At 48.4% G+C, this 22,973-nt stretch overlaps 1 protein-coding gene across 1 annotated transcript in view; it reads right to left on the bottom strand.

Annotated features, from left to right (window-relative positions):
* The window catches only part of EIF2AK3 (eukaryotic translation initiation factor 2 alpha kinase 3), a gene marked incomplete at both ends in the record, with an annotated part of 64,315 nt that extends 42,418 nt beyond the window's left edge, over positions 1-21,897 (bottom strand). Inside the window, 2 exons of the mRNA XM_080711435.1 lie at positions 13,420-13,549; positions 21,638-21,897. Of these exons, the coding sequence (XP_080567561.1) occupies positions 13,420-13,549; positions 21,638-21,897 (390 nt within the window). The remainder of the gene's footprint in view (positions 1-13,419; positions 13,550-21,637) is intronic.
* Between the last annotated feature and the right edge of the window lie 1,076 nt (positions 21,898-22,973).

Raw genomic sequence — 22,973 nt, forward strand, 5'->3', positions numbered from 1 at the left:
ACTGGGATTACAGGTGGATGCTACCACACATTAAAACATTAATGTGGCTAAAACATTTGATTTTTAATAAATTTTTAATGGCACTCACATCCCACCAGATATTAGCCCAGAGTTTTAGCGTTCTATTTTACTCCTTGCTTTTATGTTTCTTGATGACAGACTTCATTTTATTTTTTGGCACTGGGGTGGAACCCCGCGGCTTCCTACCTCTGGGCTACACTCCCAGATCTATGTTATATTTTATTTGGAAACAGGGTCTAAGTTGCTGAGAGCCTCACTAAGTAGCTGAGGCTGGCTTCAACCTCAATCCGCCTGTCTCAGCCTCCCAAGTGCTGGGATTACAAGTGTGCACCACCGCAGACTTTGTTTTTTTTTAAAAATTAAAACATTTTATTTTTTGCAGAATATCCAACCTGCAGTTGCCAGTATGCAAACTGGGTCACGGCACGTGTACTCTACAGTAACAAATGTAGTATTTAGTCAATACGAGATCCCATTCTTAGTTACGCACCAGTTAGAAAATCAAGTATTAGCCGGGCATGGTGGGCACGCTTGTCATCCCCGCGCTTGGGAGGTGGAGACAGGTGGATCGCGAGGGTTCGAGGCCAGCCTCAGCTACTTAGTGGGGCTCTCGGCAACTTAGTGAGACCCTGTTTCCAAATAAAGTATAAAATAGGTCTGGGAGTATAGCCCGGAGGTAGAAAAGCCGCTGGGTTCTAGCCCCCAGTAACATCAAAAATAAAATAAAATAAAAAATCAAGTATTTATGGTTCTCTACTTTCCATAGTTTGTAAGGAATTCTGTATTCTCTTTGATAGACCAGCAGATTCAAATTGTGAGTTAAAATGGGCATGCCAATCGTCTAATCCTCTCACCAGTAACGTTTTAGTGAAGGATTCTCAGTAGTTTAAGTACACACAGGGAAAGCGGGTGTGCATATACCAGCGAGGAAGGGTCCCTGGGCCAGCAGCAGCAGCAGCAGCAGCAGCCAGCATTCACTTGGTCCTGTCCCTTACCCACCTCTCCCTATGAAGCAACCACAGAACCATAGGGGGCGATGGCTCTAAGTACAAGAAGCAACCGCCACACTAACGTGGGCAAAATTCATCTCCCTTTCAAGAATGAGCTGCACCTCCCGCAGTGAAAGCAACTTATCTCCAATTAAAACACGGGGCTTAAACAACCAGGGAGGTTGGACATGACTGAGCAGGCTGAGGAAGTTTAGTCTTCACCGGCATGAGCTCATGCTGTCAATATAGAACAATACAAAAAGACTTATGACTCCGTCTCTGGAGTCGTCCTGTCAGCTCGGGGTGACGCTCGCTTGCTCAGCGCCTTCCTCATTGGCTGCCGATGAGTCAGACCCGCGGCCCTGACCTTTGCAGCAAGCTCCGCAAAGCCTGTCGGCGCACGTGGGAAGGCAGATGGCGTTTTCCTGGAGAGCCCGATCTATATGCATGCAGTTCAGGTGGAGCGATGACATCACCCTCACAGCAGCATTAGCTCACCCTCTAAGCAAAGGAATGAGTCACCGGCCGGGCTGCGAGGCTCTTGGGAGGAAAAAGAGCCGGTGGCAGTGATGGCTTTTCACTGCTCATCCATTCGCCCGTGGAGGCAGCTGCGCGCTGATTGGCCGCTCTGCATCGCAAACGAAGGCCGGGACTCGCTTTTCCCTTCGGTCATTTGGAAAAGCATAAATTCTTGTCGTTTCCGTCTCTATTTGTGATTCCCTGGTCATGATTTTAAAATGAAAGATTTGTCCCATGGGCTAGCCAAGTCGGGACTAAAGATCTGGGGTCTCCATGTATCTGTGCAATCGCCAAGCAGTTTGGTGATGTAATTCCATTTCTATTCCTGGGCGCACACAGCCAGGGCCTGCATTTGTGAGGTGAGAAGTGGAAATAAATCCAATTCTCGTGCTGAAGAGGGAATTTCAACTGAAAAAGCAAAGAACTACTAACCACCAAAAGAAACACCATCAGCAGTAAAAATGAAACAAACAAAAAAACCCTCCCAAATTCTCCCTCCTCCTCCTCCTCCTCCTCCTCCTCCTCCTCCTCCTCCTCCTCCTCCTCCTCCTCTTTCTTCTCTGAGCTACACACTCCAACCCTTCTTTTATTTTTCATTTTGAGACAGGGTCTCACTAAGTTACTGAGGCTGGCCTTAAACCTACAATCCTTCTGTTTTAGCCTCCCAAGTCCTGGGATTACAGGTGGGTACCACTGTGCCTGGCTCTTCCTTATTTTTTTTCTATACAGCCAATTCCCCCTCTACACACACACACACACACACACACACACACACACACACACACACACACGGGGACTATATATTTAACGTAAATTGTCAACCACACTAAATGCTAAGGCACCAACAGGGTAACCTACCTGTACCTACCATCCAGTGTCACCATTTATCTACATCTTGACAGCATTCCACCTATCTTGACTTATCCACTATACACTTGTTTATTCTAGTAAAACTATCTCATATTCAAATTTCCCCGATTGTCTCAAAGATTAACATTTATTTTACTTTTGGTTGTGGCACGAGGGATTGAGCCCAGAGGCGTTCTACTTCTGAGCTACGCCCCATGGACTGCTGAAACAGCAGCATTGCAAATGGATTACTCTAATCAAGGAGTTCAAATTGAAGGAATGGAAAATCATCTCTGACCCAGTTACTTTAGCATGAAAATGTGGACAATAAGAAAAGTATAACACGTAAAAACCGTAAGTCAAACCTGTCCTGGAATCAATAGCTTCGCTGTGTCTGCATGTCGATGGAAGAGAGCCTCTAACTGTAGAAGCTCACTGAGTTGGCACAGAATTGGGGGCTGGGAAAATATTTGTGCGGTCTCCTTTGTGATATTATTCTTTGTGAGTTCATTAAAATAAGTGATTTTCTTCCAAAAAATAAGCATAAACTTGACCCATCCTCCAAACACATTTTCTCTGCCTCATCACACTTTCAGCCTGGCCATCAGTCCTCCCGACCGCTCTCCTTCAAGGTGCCTGGTGTTCTGTTCCCAGAACACCAGCCCGTGGGAAGCGGCCCAGGCCTCTCCTCTGGGAGACGGGCCTCCTTAACAGCTGTGTTATGGAGCGCTATCTGTCACCTCAGCTCTGCAAGTCTAAACAAACTCGCTTCTTCCTTTTTATCCTGTTCGTAACGTTCTACCAAATTCTCCGTTGGCATTTTCCTTTCTGAAGCACCTCCCTCCTGAACCTCCTCTTGAACACACGGCTTCCGCAAGCATTCCCAGCATCGCCAGGCCGCTGGAATCATCCCCCCTCTGGACCACTGCTGTGCGGTCTCTTAGCTACAAGCCGCCTCCCTGCTTCTGCGCCTGCTCTTCGGTCCTCCACAGTCCCGGGGGCCTTCCACCTGGGTTCCTTCAGGGGTTGCCCATGGCTCAGGATAAAAGGCTGAATGCCTAATACGGCTGCCTACACCCTGCAGGACCTGGCCTAGCCTCTCCCCGGGCTCCTCTCGGCCACCCCTATGTCAGTTCCCTGAGCACACACCACGGCGTACCTGTCCCTTGCCCAAGCAGCTCCCTGTCAACACCTGACCTCTGACTTCAGAGCAGGTAGCAGCTGTCCTGGCTACAGTCCCCCTTGGGCTCCAGCCGGCCGTGGATGTCGCCACACTCGGTCGCATTTAACCCCCCTTGGATCCCATCCGTCTCTCGCTGGCTCTGCACGGAAGCTGCTCAAGGGCAGGGTCGTGCTGCCTGGCCCTGCTCGACCCGCACAACCCCTGGGACCCCACCGCAGCGATGCACTGGGTGTTGGATATGGTAAGTTGGGGTGCCCGTGACTGTCCCTCTCGGGTCGTCTAAGAGGCAGTTAAATGCTATGTGCATCTTGCTAAGTATTTTGTATATTTTGAGTAATTCACCTTGATAAAGCACATGAAGTGTTACATATTAGGAGAGAAAATTCTTAACACACTGGGAAGCACCTTTTTTGTGTGTGTGGTAACAGGGATGGAACCCAGGGGCATTCTACCTCCCAGCTACACCCCCAGCCCTGTTTTTTATTCTTTATTTCAAAACAGGTCTCACTGAGCTGCAGAGGGCCTCACTAGGTAGCTGAGGCTGGCCACGAACTGTGATCCTCCGGTCCCAGCTGCCCAAATGCTGGAATTACAAGCGTGCGGCATCACACCTGGCTTTCCAGGGTATTTTAAAAAGTGTTAATGCCAGAAGGTAGGAAATAATACACAGGAGGACCGAGGGCTGAGTCTTGGCTTTACTTTGTCAGATAAACCTCTGATCATTTCTGAGCTCCAGCTTCCTCATCTGAAAAATGAGGGTTAATAAGAATATTTATTTCACAAGGCTACGTTAATGATTCAATAGGAATAGATTTGATGTCACTCTCCAAACCACAGAGTGCTAATCAAATAATAGTTTATACAGATGGAATGATCCAGGGCTCCTTTTTGAAAATTTCTAATATAATTTGTGTGTGATCATATGTATATAAATACTTCTGAAAAATGGTAATAAAAATATAAATTCTTAATCCAGAAACATCTAGAAAATGTCAAGCTGGGTGTGGTGGTGAACACCTGTGATCTCAGTACTTAGAAGGCTGAGACAGGAAGATCACAGGTTCAATGCCAGTCTCAGCAACTTAGCAAGGCTCTCAGCAACTTAGAAATAAAAAATAAAGCTGGGCGTAGGGTGCACACTTGTAATCCCAGTACTTGGGAGGCTGAGACAGGAGGATTGCAGGTTTGAGAACAGACTCAGAAAGTAGTGAGACTCTCATCAGCCTAGTGAGACCCTGTTTCAAAAATAAAAATAAAAAGCTGGGCGTGGTGGCGCATGCTTGTAATCCAAGCTCTTAGAAGGCTGAGACAGGAGGATCGCGCAGGTTTGAAGCCAGCCTCAGTTACTTAGTGAGGCTCTCAGCAACTTAGCGAGACCCTGTTTCCAAATAAAGTATAAAATAGGTCTGGGAGAATAGCCTGGAGGTTGAAAAACCCCTGGGTTCCACCCCCAGCATCACAAAATTAAATAAATAAATAAATAAATAAATAAATAGGTTTAGGAGTATAGCTCGGAAGTAGAATGCCCCTGGGTTCAATCCCAGTACTGCAAAAAAAAAAAAAAAAAAAAAAAAAAAGTTAGAAAAACAATGCACTCTAGAGTCAATTTTCTAAAAAAAACAAACAGGGTCAAATTAACTTCTCATTTGCAGCCAGCATGCAAGAATAAATTAGTTTTAGTTCACAGTGTTGCTTTCAGCCATGCTAAGGGATTAATAAAACAAAATTAAATCAAAGCACTGTTTCATTTCTATAATTAAAGAAAAGCAATTCATCTAAGCTATGATTTAAATATTGGCTTCCTATGTTGTTGACTGTCACACTTCAAGATAAAGCGTCATCTTAGATGACACAGTCAGATTCAAAATGCACTATTTAATGTACAAATTTAAAAAATGCAAAAAGACTTGGACAACCTCCAGTAGAAGCTAGAGAATCCATAAAAGAGATTGCCGACCCTGCGTGTGTGCGCATGTTTGTGCTACAGGGACTGAACCCGGGGCATTCTACCTTTGAGCTACATCTCCAGCTCATTTTATTTGGAAAGAAGGTCTCATCAAGTTGCTAAGAGCCTCACAAAGTTGCTGAGGCTGGCTTTGAACCTGTGATCCTCCAGTCTCAGCTTCCCAATCCCAAGTACTGGGATTACAGCAGTGCTCCATCATGCCTGGTTTTCAGACCCCCCCCCCGTTTTTTTTTTTTTTTTTGGTGGTGCCAGGATTGAACCTTATTCTTTATTTTATTTTATTTTTTATTTTTTGGTGGTACTGGGGATGGAACCCAGGAGCCTTCTACCTCTGGGCTATCCTCCTAGACCTATTTTATATTTTATTTGGAAACAGGGTCTCACTAAGTTGCTGAGAGCCTCACTAAGTAGCTGAGGCTGGCTTCGAACCTGCAGGATCCTCCTGTCTCAGCCTCCCAGGCACGGGGATTACAAGCGTGCGCCACCATGCCCGGCAGAACCTTATTCTTTATTTTAAAACAGGGTCTCACTGTGTTGTGGAGGGCTTCACTAAACAGCTGAGGCTGGCCAAGAACCTGCAATCCTCCTGTCTCAGCTTCCCAAGTACTGTATTATAAGTGTGCGCTACCACTCTCGGCTCAAAGATATCCCTTTTTTTTTTTTTTTTTTTTTTTGTGGTACTACGGTTCCTGGAAACTCTTCTACCTCCGGGCTATGGCTACACTCCCAGACCTATTTTATACTTTCTTTTTTTTTGAAACAGGGTCTCTTAAGCCAGTGCGGCTGGTTTCAAACATGCGCGATCCTTCTGTCTCCGCCCCCCCCAAGCGCGGGGATTACAAGCGTGTGCCACCACGCCTGGCCCCAACTGAAGTTTGATGTTTTATGTGGCATTGTCTTTTTTAATGTTTTTCTAGTGGTGGGGATTGAACTCAGGGCCTCACGCATGCCACTCTACCACTGAGCTACCACCCCAGCGGTCGATATTCTTCTGAGGAAGTTTGCAGATACCTTGTCAACAGGAAGGAATGGCCAACAAGATCCGTGTCCCAAGGCATCTCCACCACCCTCAGTTCCAAACAACGCAAAACACTTGATCCTAATGAGACAGGCGACCTCCCCTGTCCTCCAGGAATTTCCGCTGATAACCAAAACACCACTAACAGAACACACTATTCCGTGTGTTTTCTGTATCCAGAAAGTGAAGGGGCCCATTAAGCAGGCCGAGAGCAATGAGGCCACACCCAGTGTGACCGGTAATGAATTTATGCTTTATTTATTTAAGAAAGTCCTTAAATGTTGTAAAGGGATAAGCTCAAAGTTTTCTATTGATAGCCGAACATGGTGGTGGCATGCGTGTAATCCTAATACTTGGGGGGCTACGACAGGAGGATTGCGGTTTGCGGACAGGCTCAGCAAGTAGTGAGATTCTCAGCAACAGAACAAGACCCTGTTTCAAAATAAAAATATAAGCCGGGCGTGGTGGCGCACGCTTGTAATCCCAGCATTCGGGAGGCTGAGACCGGAGGATCGTGGTTTGCGGACACCCTCAGCTACTTAGTGAGGCCCTCTGCAACTCAATGAGACCCTGTTTCAAAATATAATAGAAGCTGGGCATGGTGGTGCACGCTTGTAATCCCCGCACTTGGGAGGCAGAGACAGGAGGATCGCGCAGGTTCGAAGCCAGCCTCACTGGCTTTAAGAGACCCTGTTTCCAAATAAAAATATAAAATAGGTCTGGGAGTGTAGCCCTAAAGTAGAAGGGCTTCCAGGAACCCCAGTACCACCAAAAATAAAAAAAAATAAAAAAAAAAAACAACAAAATAGAATAGAAAATAGGGCAGGGGATTTAGCTCGGAGGTCAAATGCCCCTGGGTTCCATCCCCAAACCCGCAAAAATAAATAAATAAATAAAATATATATATGAAGTAGCACTGGGGTTACAGCTCAGAGGTAGAATGCCCCTGGGTTCCATCCCCAATACCACAAAAACAAAAACAATTCTCTAAATAATTTATTTGGATGTTTCATATACTCGATTGCACCTGACTCCTGACGTCAGAATAATCTTTGGAGATTGAGCTCAGCCCCATAATAATTTGGAGGAAGCTGAAACTCTACTAAATGAACTAATTTAGCCAGTTCCGACAGTAAATTAATGAGGATTTATGACCTGGATTGGGAGCTCCCAAGTCTATCTCCCTCCATGATACCGGAACACAGCAAAATGCTCCTGGGCTACTTTGTAATTTTTCTGCCAAGTGCACATGTGATTCACAATCCCTCAACTGACAATAACCTAAAATGATTACACTCTATCAAATTCTTTAGTCTTCAGTGTCTCATTGGGTTAATAACTGTTGCGCAGAGAATACATCTTCTCTGGCCCTGAGTTAAACCTGTTTTCAGGGCACTCCTGATGGAGCTGGGGACCCTGACACTGATGTACCCAGCGGAGCCGGCTCTACTGACGGTGCCCTGGGCCCCTGCCATGTCTATCTCCACGCCAGTTCTGTCAGCTGCAACTAGCCCTCCCCCTTTGATGATCCTGTCTAACCAAACATGGGCTTTCAGACAGAAATGAACTCTCGGCAAGGTCGGGGCCTTCATGGAATTCCGCACCAGATGCAGTTAGAAACGTGTGATTGCTGTATGCACCCGTCAGGGCATTTCAGACGGCAGTCCGTGGTCCTTTTCTGTGGTCCTTTCGCCATCTTCTGAACATAACTTCTAGAGGTTCCACGGTATACAACTTGTACGATAAACTATGAACTGAGCTCACAATACATTCCCCTCTCCTTGCCAAAATGTTTCTAATCTCACAAACATTGTGTGTGTGTGTGTGTGTGTGTGTGTGTGTGTGTGTGTGTGTGTCTGGGGATGGAACCCAGGGGCATTCTACCTCCGAGCTATATCCCCAGCCCAATTTTTTATTCTTTATTTGGAAACAGGGTCTCACTGAGTTGCAGAGGGCCTCAGTAGCTGAGGCTAGCTGAGACCCTCCTTTCTCAGCCTCCCGAATGCTGGGACTACAAGCGTGCGCCACCACGGTCCTTCACAAACGTTTTTATAGTACGTTCTCTCAGGTACTAGGGCAGTGACTCTCGCGCAAGGTTCCTGGGCTCTCTGAGGAGTGCGGGAGGTCACACAGCTTTCATAATGGGGCGCTCTGACCTTTCCTCTGTGCGGCCGTTTGTGCTGACGGTGTAAAGGGGGGCTGACCCAATTTAGCGGGAAATGAGCAAAAAGGGGAGACATTGTGTTCTTCTCCGTCACACGTTAACAGCAAGAGGAAAAAATAAAAAACAGACCTTCACACTTCAGATTTTTTTTTCCTGTTGGTATGGTGGCGCATGCCAGTAATCCTAGTTCCTGGGAAGCTAAGACAGGAGGATTGCAGGTTCAAGGACAGCCTCAGCACTCAGTGAGAGCCTTAGCAACCTAGTGACATCCTGTTTCAAAATAAAAAAGTAAAATAGGGCTCAGAGGTAGAATGCCAGCAGGCTCGGTGGCACGTGTTTATAATCTCAGAACTTGGGAGGCTGGCACAGGAGGAAAGCAGGTTCCAGCCCAACCTCAGCTACTTAGTGAGGCCCTCCGCAACTCAGTGAGACCCTGTTTCAAAATAAAGAATAAAAAAATAGGACAGGAGATGTAGCTTGGAGGTCAAATGCCTATGGGTTCCATCCCCAGACCAGAAAAAAAAAAAAAAAAAAAAGAAAAGAAAAGAAAAAGGACTGGAGGTATAGCTCAGAGTTCAAATGCCCAGTACTGCAAAAAAAAAAAAAAAAAAAAAAAAAAAAAAAAAAAAGGTAGAATATCCTTGGGTTCAATTCCAGTATTTTCTTTTTAAAATTTATTTATTTCTTTCACTGGGCATGGTGGCGCACGCTTGTAATCCCGGAACTTGGGAGGCTGAGACAGGAGGATCGCACAAGTTTGAAGCCAGCCTCAGCTACTTAGTGAGGCTCTCAGCAATTTAGTGAGACCATGTTTCCAAATAAAATATAAAATAGGGCTGAGAGTATAGCCCGGAGGTAGAAAGCCTCTGGTTCTACCCCCAGTACCACATACACACACAAAAAATTTTTTAATTTAATTTTAATTTTTACAGTACTGAGCTACATCCATATATATATATGTATTATTATTATTTTTTTTTGGCAGGTCTGGGGATGGAACCCAGGGGCATTCGAACTCCAAGCTACAGCCCCTGCCCTATTTTTTATTCTTTAATTTGAAACAGGGTCTCACTGAGTCGCAGAGGGCCTAAGTAGCTGAGGCTGTCCATAACCACAATCCTCCCGTCTCAGCCTCCTGAATGCTGGGATGATAAGCGTGCGCCACCGCGCCGGACTTAAGTTACATTTTAAGACAAGGTCTTGCTAAGTCACGGGGTAAGCACAAGCTTGCGTTCTTGCTGCCTCCCCTACTAAGGAGGTGGGGCTGTAGGCGTGCGCTGCTCTAACTGGCAAAAAACGTTCCTGATGAAGCAAAAAGCACGACTGCCTTGACCAAATCCCGGCCCTTTTCCTTTTCTTTTCTGCATGACTAGCAAGCGTGTTAAATGCCACCCGAATGCGGGATTACAAACGTGCGCCACCACGCCCGGCTTTATTTTAATTTTTAATCTCATAAATACAGATAGACATAAGCCATGGGGAAGGAAGCTCTTTAGAGACCTTGACAAAAGTTTTAGTGGCATAAAAGGGTCCTGAAGCCGGGCGTGGCAACATACGCTTGTCATCCCAGCATTTGGGAGGCTGAGACAGGAGGATGGCAGGTTTGCGGCCAGCCTCAGCTACTACTTAGAGAGGCCCTCTGCAACTCAGTGAGACCTTGTTTCAAAATAAAGAATAAAAAATAGGGCTGGGGGTGGAGCTCAGAGGTAAGATGCCCCTGGGTTCCATCCCCAGTATCACAAAAATAAATAAAATGAAATGGGACCAAAGAATCAACATCAGGAGGATTACTAAGAGAATTCTGTTTTGTGTCAGGAGCATCAAGTATATCCTACAAGCTGAGAACAATGCTATTTTAACATATTTACATTATAAATACAGACTCTCAAGAAATGGTCCCCAAAACTTGGGGCAACAGTAAACGCTAGAAACCTATTGTGTTTCAATACCTTTAGATCTCTTTTTTCCCTGTAGAGTAGAAAATTAAAATCCAGGTAATGTAAAAGGTCTCGGAATTTTTCTCTCGAAGGAAAAGTGGCTTGTGAGCTCTTCATATATTCCAGCAGAGAGGCAGAGTGAAACTCTTTAAATGTGCTTGCAATTCAACATTTCAAAGTTTTCTACGCAAAGGACCTAATGGGTAGGGGTTGGGGGAGGACACTTAATGAACTACAAAAAAATGGTTAAGGACTGGGACAGTTAGGAAAACTGAACTATAGTTTAAAAATGGCTAACATCTTTGCTACTTAGAAGAAAATCTTTTGAGTACAACTAGCTGCTTATTATTTAAACACAACAGCACTTGGGTTATTACAACTATTTGCATTCTACTGTGTCATACCATGCAACTTATTGTGTGTGTGTGTGTGTGTGTGTGTACACGTTTCAGTTTGCAAACACACACAAGCTCTGCACCACTGCAACACGCTGTAGAATTACCTCAGATGTAAGCAGCTTACAGTCTTCTCGTCCTGCCGATCATCCTTTACGTCTAGTTTAAAAACAAAGCAAAACATGCATCCCCAGGCATAATCCCCAGAGAACACAGATAAACAAGCACTTGGCTGGAATAGGGATTTGCCTGAATACCACCTAAGAAAGCGATACCTATTCACACTGTGCAAGTAATTCACAATCAAGTTTCTAGTTGTACTGATAATCCACGACACACAGAAGTTCACTGTTCTCCAAGATGATTTCAGTTTACTGTCCGACAGGTACTAGGCACTCTAAAGTCTAGTGAGGGCTTAGCACACAGCAAATGTGAAAACGTGGCTGTGCTGTGCCTGGGTGCAACAGAAAAGAATCCAGGCTGGAGCCGGGCGTGGTGGCCACGCTTATAATCTCAGCATTCGAGAGGCTGAGACAGGAGGATCATGGTTCACAGACAGCCTTGGCTACTTAGTGAGGCCCTTTGCAACTCAGTAAGACTCTGTTTCAAAATAAAAAATAATAAAAAAGTAGTGCTAGAGGTATAGCTCAGAGGGAGAATGTTCCTAGGTTCCATCCCCAGGACCACCAAAAAAGAAAAGAAAAGAAAAGAAAAGAATCCAGGCTGGGCTTTCTGGAGGGTGGGAGAGGCCTGTCTTCACAGAGGGGTGGCTGAGATTGATTCGCACCAGAAAGTTCCATCAGCACTGCTGAGGCTGTTCTTAGCCCTTCACCCTAGTTCTTGCCTGTTTTTCTTTTAATTTTTTTTTGGTACTAGTGATGAAACCCAGGAGAACACAAGCAAGAGTTTAGGTGGAATAGCGATTTGCTTGAATACCATCTAAAAAACCAATACCTATTCACACTTTGGAAGTAATTCACAATCAAATTTCTAGTTGTATTGCTAATCCACGACACACAGAAGTTCATTGTTCTCAAGGGGCATTCTATCACTGAGCTACACCCCCAGCCCTATTTTTTATTCTTTATTTTGAATCAGGGTCTCACTAAGTTGTGAAGGGCCTCCCTAAGCAGCTGAGGCTGGCCAACAACTGCCCTCCTCCTGTCTCAGCCTCCCAAATGCTGGGATTACAGGTGTGTGCCACCATGTCCGGCAGGTCTTGCCCTTTTCAAACTCCATACCAGTTAGGAAGCTTCTTAATGAAAAGGAGTGATGTTGAAAGAAAAAAAAAGTCTATGCTCGGGAGTGTCCAACAGGAAGGACTTCACAGGGGAGAAGACAGGGCGGTCTGGAATCAGGAACTGCTTCCAGGTTAGCAGCCACTACTCAAAAGGTGGATTTACCTTTAAATGATTTAAACAACAAAATAAGGCCCCAGAGGCCGGGCGTGGTGGGCACGCTTGTCATCCCAGCATTCGGGAGGCTGAGACTGGAGGATCGCGGTTCACAGACAGCCTCGGCTACTTACTGAGGCCTTCCACAACTTAGTGAGACCCTGTTTCAAACATAAAGAATAAAAAATAGGGCAGAGGGTATAGCTCGGAGGTCAAATGCACCTGGGTTCCATCCCCAGACACGCAAAAAAAAAGGCCCCAGAAAGACTTACTGTATCACAGTGAAGGGTAAAGGTGGGGAGAGCCGGCTCCCTCCTTTGGTCCTGCCTCCCTCACCCCACCAGGGGGCGGAGCTTCACCTGACTGACAGGTGCTAAAGCCTGGAGCACTGGAGTCACTGCCTGGGTCTCCTTCACTCTGTGCTCATTCCCCTGGACCAGGCTACAGCTCAGAACTATTACGTACAAACTTTCTGCAAATCATCCAATTTGTCTAGAATCCTATTTCAAGAAAATTTCAGGTAAATTATGCTTATAATTAGGAGGCACACTTGAGGGAAAATGTAGGGAATAGTAATTTATGGATTCTGCAGCATGGATATAGAACCAGTAAAACTCAACTAAGTGTTTATTTATATTTGTTTTATTCCTAGGGAACTTAAAGTAATAAGAAATGATGAAGACGTTAAGGGTCAGACAATGCGCTGCAGCGATACAGCCGAAGTAGTCCGCAGCTAATAATTTATATGACTAACTTATCAAATGCTAAGACGATACTGAGAAGTAGGTGCTATTACCTGCCCTGTTTTATAGGAGGGGAACTGAAGAGAAGGGAAGTTAAGCGATTACCCCATGGGGACGCAGCTGGTAAGAGGCAGGCAGGCCTCCAACCTAGGCAACTGGGCCCAGAGCCAAGCGTTATATACACCAGCAACTTCTCATTAGAACTAAGTTTTCTAAGCAGCGTTCAGCTGAGATTTCTTACCTCTGGCTTGCTGAGACTGGATGAGACCAGGGAACCAGACCCCACGTCCAGATCCCACTGCTTCTGACCATGGTTCTCAGCATCCAAGGCGGCGATTCGTCCATCTAGAGTGCTGATAATCACGAGTGATCTGTAAAGTTGACGACAAGCAGGACGTTAGGAAGATAGCTACGACCCTGTGTACTTGGCCCATGTACTTAAAGAAAACGTTAGCCCCCACCCAGGACTCTGGGTGCTCACCTCACCCCAACACAGTGAGTCCCGCCACACTGGGCATGGTGGTACACGCCTGTAATCCTGTCCGTGGGAGGCTGGGACAGGAGGATCCCTGGCGCGAAGCCAGCCTTAGCAACTTAGCCAGACAAGACCCTCAGCAACTCTTTGGAACTGTTTCAAAATAAAAAAAATAAAAAGGGCTGGACATGGAGGTCCGGGGGTAGAATGCCCCTGGGTTCAATTCCTAAAAAAAAAAAAAAAAAGTAAAAGAAAAAATCTGTTTCTTTCTCGCCTCTGGTTTTCACAGGCATCGGTGTGCGCTATTCCACAGCACGCTCCATCCCAAATCCTTCAGGCTCCCCTCTGGACAGGGTTTTGATGAGCTCCTCTCTGCCAGAGCCACCCCCCACCAAATCTGTCCTGGCCGTCCTTCCTCTATATTCTACAGGTCCGCCCCCCGGGGACCCTCACCTATCTCTCTGCTTCATAGGTCGTCAGTCTCTCCTGCTTGCGCCTTCTTTCTGGAGGGCAGAGCCTCATGTCTGTGACGTGACCCGGGCACCCCAGCCCCACCCAGCCCCTGTAGGTCACACCCCTCCCTGCCCTCGCTTGCCAGCCTCAGCAATATCCACTTGGTTTTTTTTTTTTTTTTTTTTGGTGGTATTGGGGATTGAGCCCGGGGTCATGCTACCTCTGACCTAGACCCCCTACTTTTTATTCTTTATTTTGAACCAGGGTCTCACTGAGTAGCTGAGGCTGGCTGTGAACCTGTGGTCCTCCTGCCTCAGCCCCCCAAATGCTGGGGTTACAGGTGTGCACCAACACACCCGGATAGCAAGATCCACCTGTCCCCACAACACATCCAGAAAATCAAACTTCTCCCCACGGCCCTTCCTCTACCTCCTTCGTCTCACATGGGATCCGGCCTAGCAGCTGACAGCAGTACGGAGAGGAGCCCTGCCCTGACCCCACCCCGCCCGTCCATTTAGACAGGTCTCGCCTCCCATCTGCTTCTGAAGCTGCTCCAGCGTCTTTCCTTCCTCCTCACTGCCACGGCCCTGGCCCCAGATCACATTCTCCCGTCTCGTCAGAACAGCCCGAGAGGCTGGCGTGGTTCCCTGCCTCCCGTCTCTTCCCGTCTCTTCCCACACGTTTGCTTCTACAGCAGATGTGATAAGCTTCAGGACCTCCCCTGCGCCACTCAAGAAAGGCCACGCTGCCTGCGGGTGCACAAAGCCCCCCACAGTCCCACCGGTGTACTTCCTAATCCCATTTTCTGCCTCTTCTGCCAACCCAGTCTCCTTTCCCAGACCTCCCTCAGCCCAAGCAACACACACACATACCAGAGATCGCTAACCTTTCCAACAAAGTGCCTCTGTTCATTTAGAGTTTGCCCCATGTCTTAAAAAATTCCATTTGCGAGATGAACATTGCTTATTAGAAACCTCCCCAACCCCTCCCTATACTCCTATCTTGGAGGGAAATACTTGCTTGGTGTGGTGACGCATGCCTGTAATCCCAGTACTTGGGAGGCTAAACCGGGAGGACTGCAGGTTCGAGGCCAGCCTTGGCAACTTAGGGCGGTCCCTCAGTAATTTAGCAAGAGCTTGTTTCCAAATTAAAAAATAAAAAAAGCCAGGTGTGGTGGGGCACACTTATAATCCTAGTACTTTGGAGGCTGAGACAGGAAGATCGCAGGTTAATAGCCAGCCTCTGCTACTTCATGAGGCCCACTGCAACTTAGCCAGACCTTGTCTCAAAATAAAAATAAAAAAACAGGGCTGGGAGCCGGGCGTGGTGGTGCACACTTGTCATCCCAGCATTTGGGAGGCTGAGACAGAAGGATCGCGGTTTGTGGACAGTCTCAGCTACTTAGTGAGGCCCTCTGCAATTCAGTGAGACCCTGTTTCAAAATAAAGAATAAAAAATAGTGGCTGGGGTGTAGCTTGGAGGTAGAATGCCCCTGGGTTCCATCCCTGGTACCACAAAAAATAAGTAAATAAATAAAATAGGGCTGAAGGTATAGCTAAGAGGTAGACTGCCTCTGGGCTCAACACACACGCACACACGCACACACACACATGCATACATACACGAAATCAATCTAAATATGCAGAATTTCTGGAGAGAAATCTCTAATTCCTAAGGTTTGGTATGATTCCAGTTCAAAGCAAAGGATGTTAACTGGCCTTTTCCTTAGCAGATGTTCAGTCTCCATGAGGCCAGTTCTGAATCCCGTCTCACGGCCCGCGATGGCTGGGACCGAGAGCCTGGGCGGCGCTGGCCTCGACGCTCTCCACGCCGAGGCCACCTCCGTTCCCTTCACGCTCCTATCACACCTGCCACCCGCTGTCTACGGTCGGTCCTCTAACAGTTATCTCCCTGTCCGACTTGCAAGGAAAAGAGATTTAGCTCCTCTCGGCCTACCAGTGCCGAATACCTAATAGTAATGATAATAAATGAATAAACCCTGGCTCAACAAACATGCTGTCCACAGAAAACCAACAAGAAAGGCCGAGGAAGATGTGAAAAGATGCGACCTGCCTACGTACACCAAACGAGTTTAAACGCCTCCAATTCTACTCTCCTGAGAACCGCCAGTTTGCCTAAGCGACGGCCACCACGTTCTATGACACGCGCTTTATTCCTTCCAGAAATGTTATCAAGATGGCATTCGCTGTGCCCTCGCTGGGCCATGCTGTCAACATGGCGGCCATGACCTTATGCCACCGTGAGTACACAATTAAAAAAAATGTTTGCTCTGACTCAAGTCACCCAGAACACCTGCAGGCTTACAGCTAAGTTTATTGGATTCTGATAAGCATATGCTACATTTCTTCATAAAGTAATTTTAAAGGCGCCAAACCTCCTGTAGAAATCCCAGGAGTGGGGGCAGGTAACAGGGGGCAGTCTGTGGACAGAAGAGTTGGTCCAGTAACAACTGCCTATTGTAAAAGCTCACATTTCTTTTCTTGGGGGAGAATAGTTCACAAAATGGAAAATGAGCCTTGGTTGATCTGGTCTCTTTGGTGTGGCCAAGAATCCTCTACCTAAATATAAGCTCTCACAAAAAGAGGTGTATGATTTCATTTAAAAACAAACTAGCAGCCGGGCGTGGTGGCGCACGCTTGTCATCCCAGCATTCGGGAGGCTGAGACCGGAGGATCGCGGTTCGCGGACAGCCTCAGCTACTTAGTGAGGCCCTCAGCGACTCAGTGAGACCCGGTTTCAAAATAAAGAATAAAAAATAGGGCTGGGGGTGTAGCTTGGAGGTAAAATGCCCCTGGGTTCCATCCCCAGACCCGCAAAAATAAATAAATAAATAAATAAAAATAAAAATAAAAAAATAAAAACTAGCTGGGTGTGATGGACTACGTTTATAATCCCAGTACCTGGGAGGCCGAGACAGGTAGATCACAGGTTCGTGGCCAGCCTCAGCTACTTAGCAAGGCCCTCTGCAAATCAGTGATACCATTTCAAAATAAAAAAAAATATAAATATAATAGGGCTGGGTATGTAGCTTGGAGGTAGAATGCCCCTGGATTCAATTACAGTAACACAGAGACACTGCCTTAGGAGTATAGCTCAGAGGTAGAATGCCTGATTCAATCTCAGTCACACACACACACACACACACACACACACACACACACACACACGAAGGCACAACAAGGTAATGCCAAATTTAGTAATGTTTTTGTTAGAGAGGAATTAGAGAGGGGGAAAAAGGAAATAGACTTTGCAAATTAGTGGCATAGTCAAGATAAAACTTTACAACTTCTGAGCTGCCCAAACATCCTCAGTGTAAAGCCCAAGCTACCGTAAGCAGCACTGACATCTGCTGTTAGTCCACACGGACTGTCACCGCGGGAGCCTGACGGGGAGGCAAGCCTGAGCCCCTCAAGCCTCCTCGGGACCACGTGAACTTCTGGCGAATGTTTAACAGAAGAAACGCTGGCAAGACGCTAGGAGAAAAGCAAGCTTAAAATAAGCTCAAAATAGCTCCTTTTTTTAAAAAGAAAAAAACTGTTCCTTCTCATGCCTGAGATGTGCAGTGAGCATTTTGAATCAAACCAATGAAGAGGAAAAAATATCTATTAAGAGAAAAAAGAAAAACAAAAAACCCTCTGTCTCATCTTGCTCCGTGAACATCAAAAAGCAAAGCGCTGAGCCCCCCCCCCCTTCACAGTTTTGTCTTCACAGCTGTTTGTAGTAACCGCTTGGTTAACTCAGATCTCTTCCCTAGTCCTCCTCTCCTTTTTTTTTTTTGTACTGGGGATTGAACACTAGGGCATTCTACCTCTGAGTCAAATTGCTGAGGCTGGCCTTAAACCTTCGATCCTCCTATCTCAGCCTCCCAAGTACTGGGATTACAGGTGTGTACTGCCACTCCTGGCCCCTCATTCTCCTATTTGAAATAAACAGGATATTGGTTTACTATTATGGGGCTCACAGTCTCTGGCTTTTACTGTTGTTTTTTCTTTTTTAGAGCACTTAGAAGCTGGGTGTGGTGGCCCACGCTTGTAAGCCCAGCATTTGGGAGGCTGGGACAGGAGAATCTGGCTTGAGAACAGCCTTAGCTACTTTGTGAGACCCTTTGCAACCCAGTGAGACCCTGTTTCAAAGTAAAGGAAAAAAAAAAGAACACTTAGAAATAAACTTTTATTAACTTTGTATATTTATCTCCTGCCATCAAATTGCTCTTACCCAAGGCTTCTCAAGGTTCCAAGCTATCTTAACTCCCACTACCAGGGAGACCCCTAAACCAGATTCTAGCTCTCCTTAGACAGTTCTGTTTGCCAGAAATTCCATCTTCTCTCCAGGTGAATGAAATTCCTCTGCGCTTATTCTTGTTACTGAGCCTGAAGTCGCCTCTTGCCTGATACACTGACCCCTCAACTTGGCTTAACTTTGTCCTCTATCCCCCCATTTTTTTGGTACGGAGGATTGAACCCAGAGGCATTCTACCTCAGCCTAATTTTTATTTCTTATTTGGAAACAGGGTCTCACTAGGCTGCTGAGCGCCTCGCTAAGTTGCCAAGGCTGGCTGTGAACCTGCGATCCTCCTGTCTCAGCCTCCCAAGTACTGGGGTTACAAGCGCGCGCCGCCACGCCCGGGTGTTCCCTTCATTTTTAACCTGTCCATAAAGGTCCCTTCCTCACCGTCTACAAACAGGCTCAGAGGTCCCACGTCCAAAAAACTGCGTCTTGTCAGTGAGGGTAGGAAGCAGTGGGGCAGAAAGGGCTGGATCTCTGCCCTCTGTGCGGTCTGCCTTGACATCTGCCGCTGCCTTCAACTCCACTTCAAGGGTGCCCTCCCAATCCTCCCTTCTTCAGTTCTCCCGAGAGGGGCAGTGCTTCCTGGGGTTTCCTCCTGCGGCCTCCCCTTTATCATAACTCCTACTATCCCCCCGGCCCCTCTCCAGCCCCGCATCATCTCCGCCGGCCTGCGTCCCCGAGCCACCGGGTCCAACACCAAACTCCTTTTCTTTCCTGCTCCCCTGAGCCTCCCCATTGGCCTGTGTGTGCTGGGGTCCTCTGGCCATCCGTCTCAGTCTTTAGCCGAGAGAGGAGGGCTCAAGGCATTTGCCAGGAGCCAAGGTTTTTGCCTCAACTCTCTCTCAAATCTGTCCAGGTCCAGACCACACAAAGCTAAGCGTCTCCTCTGAACTGCTGTGACGCTCTCCTTTCGCTCCGGTACCTCATGCGCCTGCGCACACTGTAGCTAGAGAAATACTTTTTTTTTTTTTTTTTTTTTTTTTTTTTTTGCGGTACTGAGGATGGAACCCAGGGGCATTCTGTCTCCGAGCTACACCTCCAGCCCCATTTTTTAAATTCTTTATTTTGAAACAGGGTCTCACTGGATTGCAAGAGACCTCACTAAGTAGCTGAGGCTGCCCAGGAACTGTGATCTTCCCGTCTCAGCCTCTCCAGTGCTGGGATGACAAGCGTGCGCCACCACGCCGGCTAGAGAAATATTCTTCACGCATAATTTTGATCTAGCTCGGCATGCAAGACACTCTATGTAACGTCCTCAAGCTAATGTAGGTGATAACTGATTCGGAAGTTTTAACGTGATGAGATTCCCAGTTTGATGCCACACGAGCGCGCGAGCACACACACACACACACACACACACACACACACACACACACACACAGATGTACATAGATAAAACGTTCTCTGAATGTAATCTCCAGCCTCTGTGCCCCTGGGCTGTTTCCTCAAGTCCAATGTCTATCAGAATTCGAGCCACTTTTCAAGCTTAGCTTCTAGCCTGGCTCACCCCATGACCACCCAGTGACCGTCACAGAACCCGGGCCGTCCATCCCCGGCACCTCATTCCCTCTGTGGCTCTTGGCGGCTCCCTGCCTGGCACCGCAGCCCAGGGCGTCCCGAGTGCTGCCAGTGTAAGCGCCTCCAAGGCGTATTCTAAGAAGAACAAGACATCCGGCTCAGTGTGTTTGCTCCAGCAGCTGTTTCAGAAGTTTCTTTAAGATAAACAAAACCACTCTTCCAAGAGATATGGCTCATCAGCAAACCTAAGAAAGTTTTGTTACGCATTTGCTACTTAAAAATATATATATAAGCCAGGGCATGGTGGCCACTTGCGGGCCTACCTGTAATCAGTTCCTGGGAGGATGAGACAGGAGGATGGCAGGTTCCAGGCCTGCCTCAGCAACTTAGTAAGATCCTGTTTCAATTTTTAAAAAAAGCAGCTGGGGAGCCTGCTGTGGTGGCACACCCTTGTAATTCTAGTACTTGGGGTAGCTGAGACAGGAGGATTGCAGGTTTGCAGCCAATCTCAGCAACTTAGTGAGGCTCTGTTTCAAAATAAAGAAGAAAATAGGGGTGGGAGTATGGCTCCGAGGTAGAATCCCGCTGGGTTCAATAAAAGGGCTGGGGAGCCAGGCAGCGTGGCGCACGCCTGTCATCCCAGTGCTTGGGAGGCTGAGACAGGAAGATCACAGGTTTGTGACCAGCCTCAGCAATCTAGCAAGGTCCTGTTTTAAAATAAATAAAGTTGGGGTGTAGCTCAGAGGCAGAATGCCCCTAAGTTCCATCCCCAGTACCATGAATGAATGAATCAATCAATCACATCCAAATGATACCAAAGAATATTAGTACTTATCCTGTTTATAGCAGTCTCCAAGAGACTACTAGGAAACCCAAAGACTTCCTAAATATAGGTTCTGAAATCTCACTGAGCACTGAATCTAATTTGTTATGCTCTACTGTTCCTCTGCTAGAAACTTAAAAATACTTTCTACGCCAGAAAGTAGCCCTCCCTGGCTTGTTTTACCTAACTCTCCTTTTCTCATTAAATTTGTTTAGCATTCCACTAATTCCATTAGCACATTTCTTTCTCTCTAGGTGCGCTAAAAATAAATAAATAAATAAAAATACTTGGCTTTTGAAAAAGGAAAAAAAAAAAAAAAAAAAAAAAAAAAAAACCCGTACACTGAAGTAGCACGTTTAAGAAGGCTAAGGACAAAGACAACCCTATACTAAATGCTAATATCAACTTTCTTTTTTCTTTTGGGCCGTGCTGGGCATGGCATCCCGGTCCCCCTACATGCTACACAGGTGCTCTCTCGACCCCACAGGGCCTGCCAGGATGCAAGCACCCAGCCACGGCCCCTGTGCTCTTAGTGTACCCCAAAACTGCCCGGAGTACTTGCTAAGCTTGCGGTCGCCAGGATTTTACCAGGGAATGCCAGATTCGGTAAAGCGAGGTGAGGTCGGGGAAACTGCACATTTAGGCGGCATCCCCAGGTGACGCCGCAGTGGGCCCCGGGTCTAGTTAGAGAAGCCCGCGCACCCGCAGCCCGCGAGTGGTGAGGGGCCGGCGCCCTCTTTCCAAAGTCCCTTCTGCAGGCAGCTGTGGGCGCAGCGCCGGCCAGGGGTGGAAATCGGCGGGAGGGCGGCGGGCAGCGCGGGGCCTCCTCCGCCGCCGCCTCCGCGCAGCCCCGCGAGGGCGCCGCCGCCCGCCCAGCCTCACCTGCCGCGCGGCCGCAGCTCGGCGGCGTCGGGGTCCGGCCCGCGCGCCTCGGCGTCCTCCACCGTCACCTCGGCGGCCGCCCCGGGCCCCGCCGCCGGCACCCGCGCGGCCGAGGCGGGGGCGGCCGCGGCGCCCAGGCCGAAGGCCGAGGGCGCGGGGAGGCCGCGAGCGCGCCCCGCCGCCCCGCCGCCCGCCAGCAGCCCCAGCAGCAGCAGCAGCAGCGGCGGCGGCCGCGGCCCCGGGCGGGCGGCGCGCTCCATCAGCGGCCGGCCCCGCGCGCGCGCATGGGGCCCCGGCCCGAGCCCGCAGGACGCTCCTCAGACCGCCGCCCGACGTCCGAGCAGCCAGCTGCGCTCCCGGCCACGTCTCAGCCCGGCCTCCGCCGCCGCCACCCGAGTGACAGCCTCCCGCCGGCAGCGCCCAGGAAGCCGCGGGCCGCGTCCTGCCCTCCCATTGGCTGCTAGCCCCGCCACTCTGGAGGAGGCGGGAATCTTTTAGTTGTCAACAGCACACCTACCAATCAAGTCGTGCTACCATTCCTCGAAGCCTGGCCCTTTTCCGCACACGACAGCCAATGAGAAAGACACCGCCCCAGAGTTGTCTTCTCTGATTGGTAGGCCCTGCCGCTCCCGGAATACCCGTTCTGAAGGAGATTGGCCATCCTGGGCGAGCCCGCAGAGACTTGATGATCATTGGTGGAAGTGGATGTCCCTCAAAGGTCTGAGGTAACTGCCTCTTGATTGGTTGGAAGCGGCACTTACTACGTGGCTGCTTCTGACTGTGAAGCGGACTGTCCCCTGTGAAAGGAAGAGTGGGCGGCGAGTCCCCGGTGACGGGGAGGCGGCCGCCTTAGAGACTGCTTCCAAGGCCGGGTCTGTTTGCCGAGGCAAAAGCCAAGCAGAGGAGGAGGAGGAGGAGGAGGAGGAGGAGGAGGAAAGTATCGTGTGGTCCAGAGGTGGAGGGAGGGCCGCAGAGGCCCAGGACCTGGTTTCGAGAAGCCAGGGACCGCCGCGGCTGACGGACGCCCGGAGCGGAGGGAGCCTGGGCCGCAGAGCCAGGCAGTCGCAGACAGGACCTTAGCTCAGGTCTCCCAGCCCTGACTAGCATGCTGCGCACTCAGTGTAGGGCTGTGCGGAGAGGAAGGGCACAGCAAAGGACCAGAGCGGCGGAGGAAGGAATGGTCAGCCAAGGCCCGAGCTTTCCCCGGGGCGGCGAGAACGCCCTGAATATTGCTGGCAGATGAGTGGGGCGCCAGCAGTTGCAGCCCTCGGCGGCGTGTTTAGAAGCCTAGCGGCAGAGATGGCGACCAGTCGGGAAACAGACCTCCTCTGAAATG

Source organism: Muscardinus avellanarius, assembly GCF_963383645.1.
Source record: "Muscardinus avellanarius genome assembly, chromosome: 15".
NCBI classification, from domain to species: domain Eukaryota; kingdom Metazoa; phylum Chordata; class Mammalia; order Rodentia; family Gliridae; genus Muscardinus; species Muscardinus avellanarius.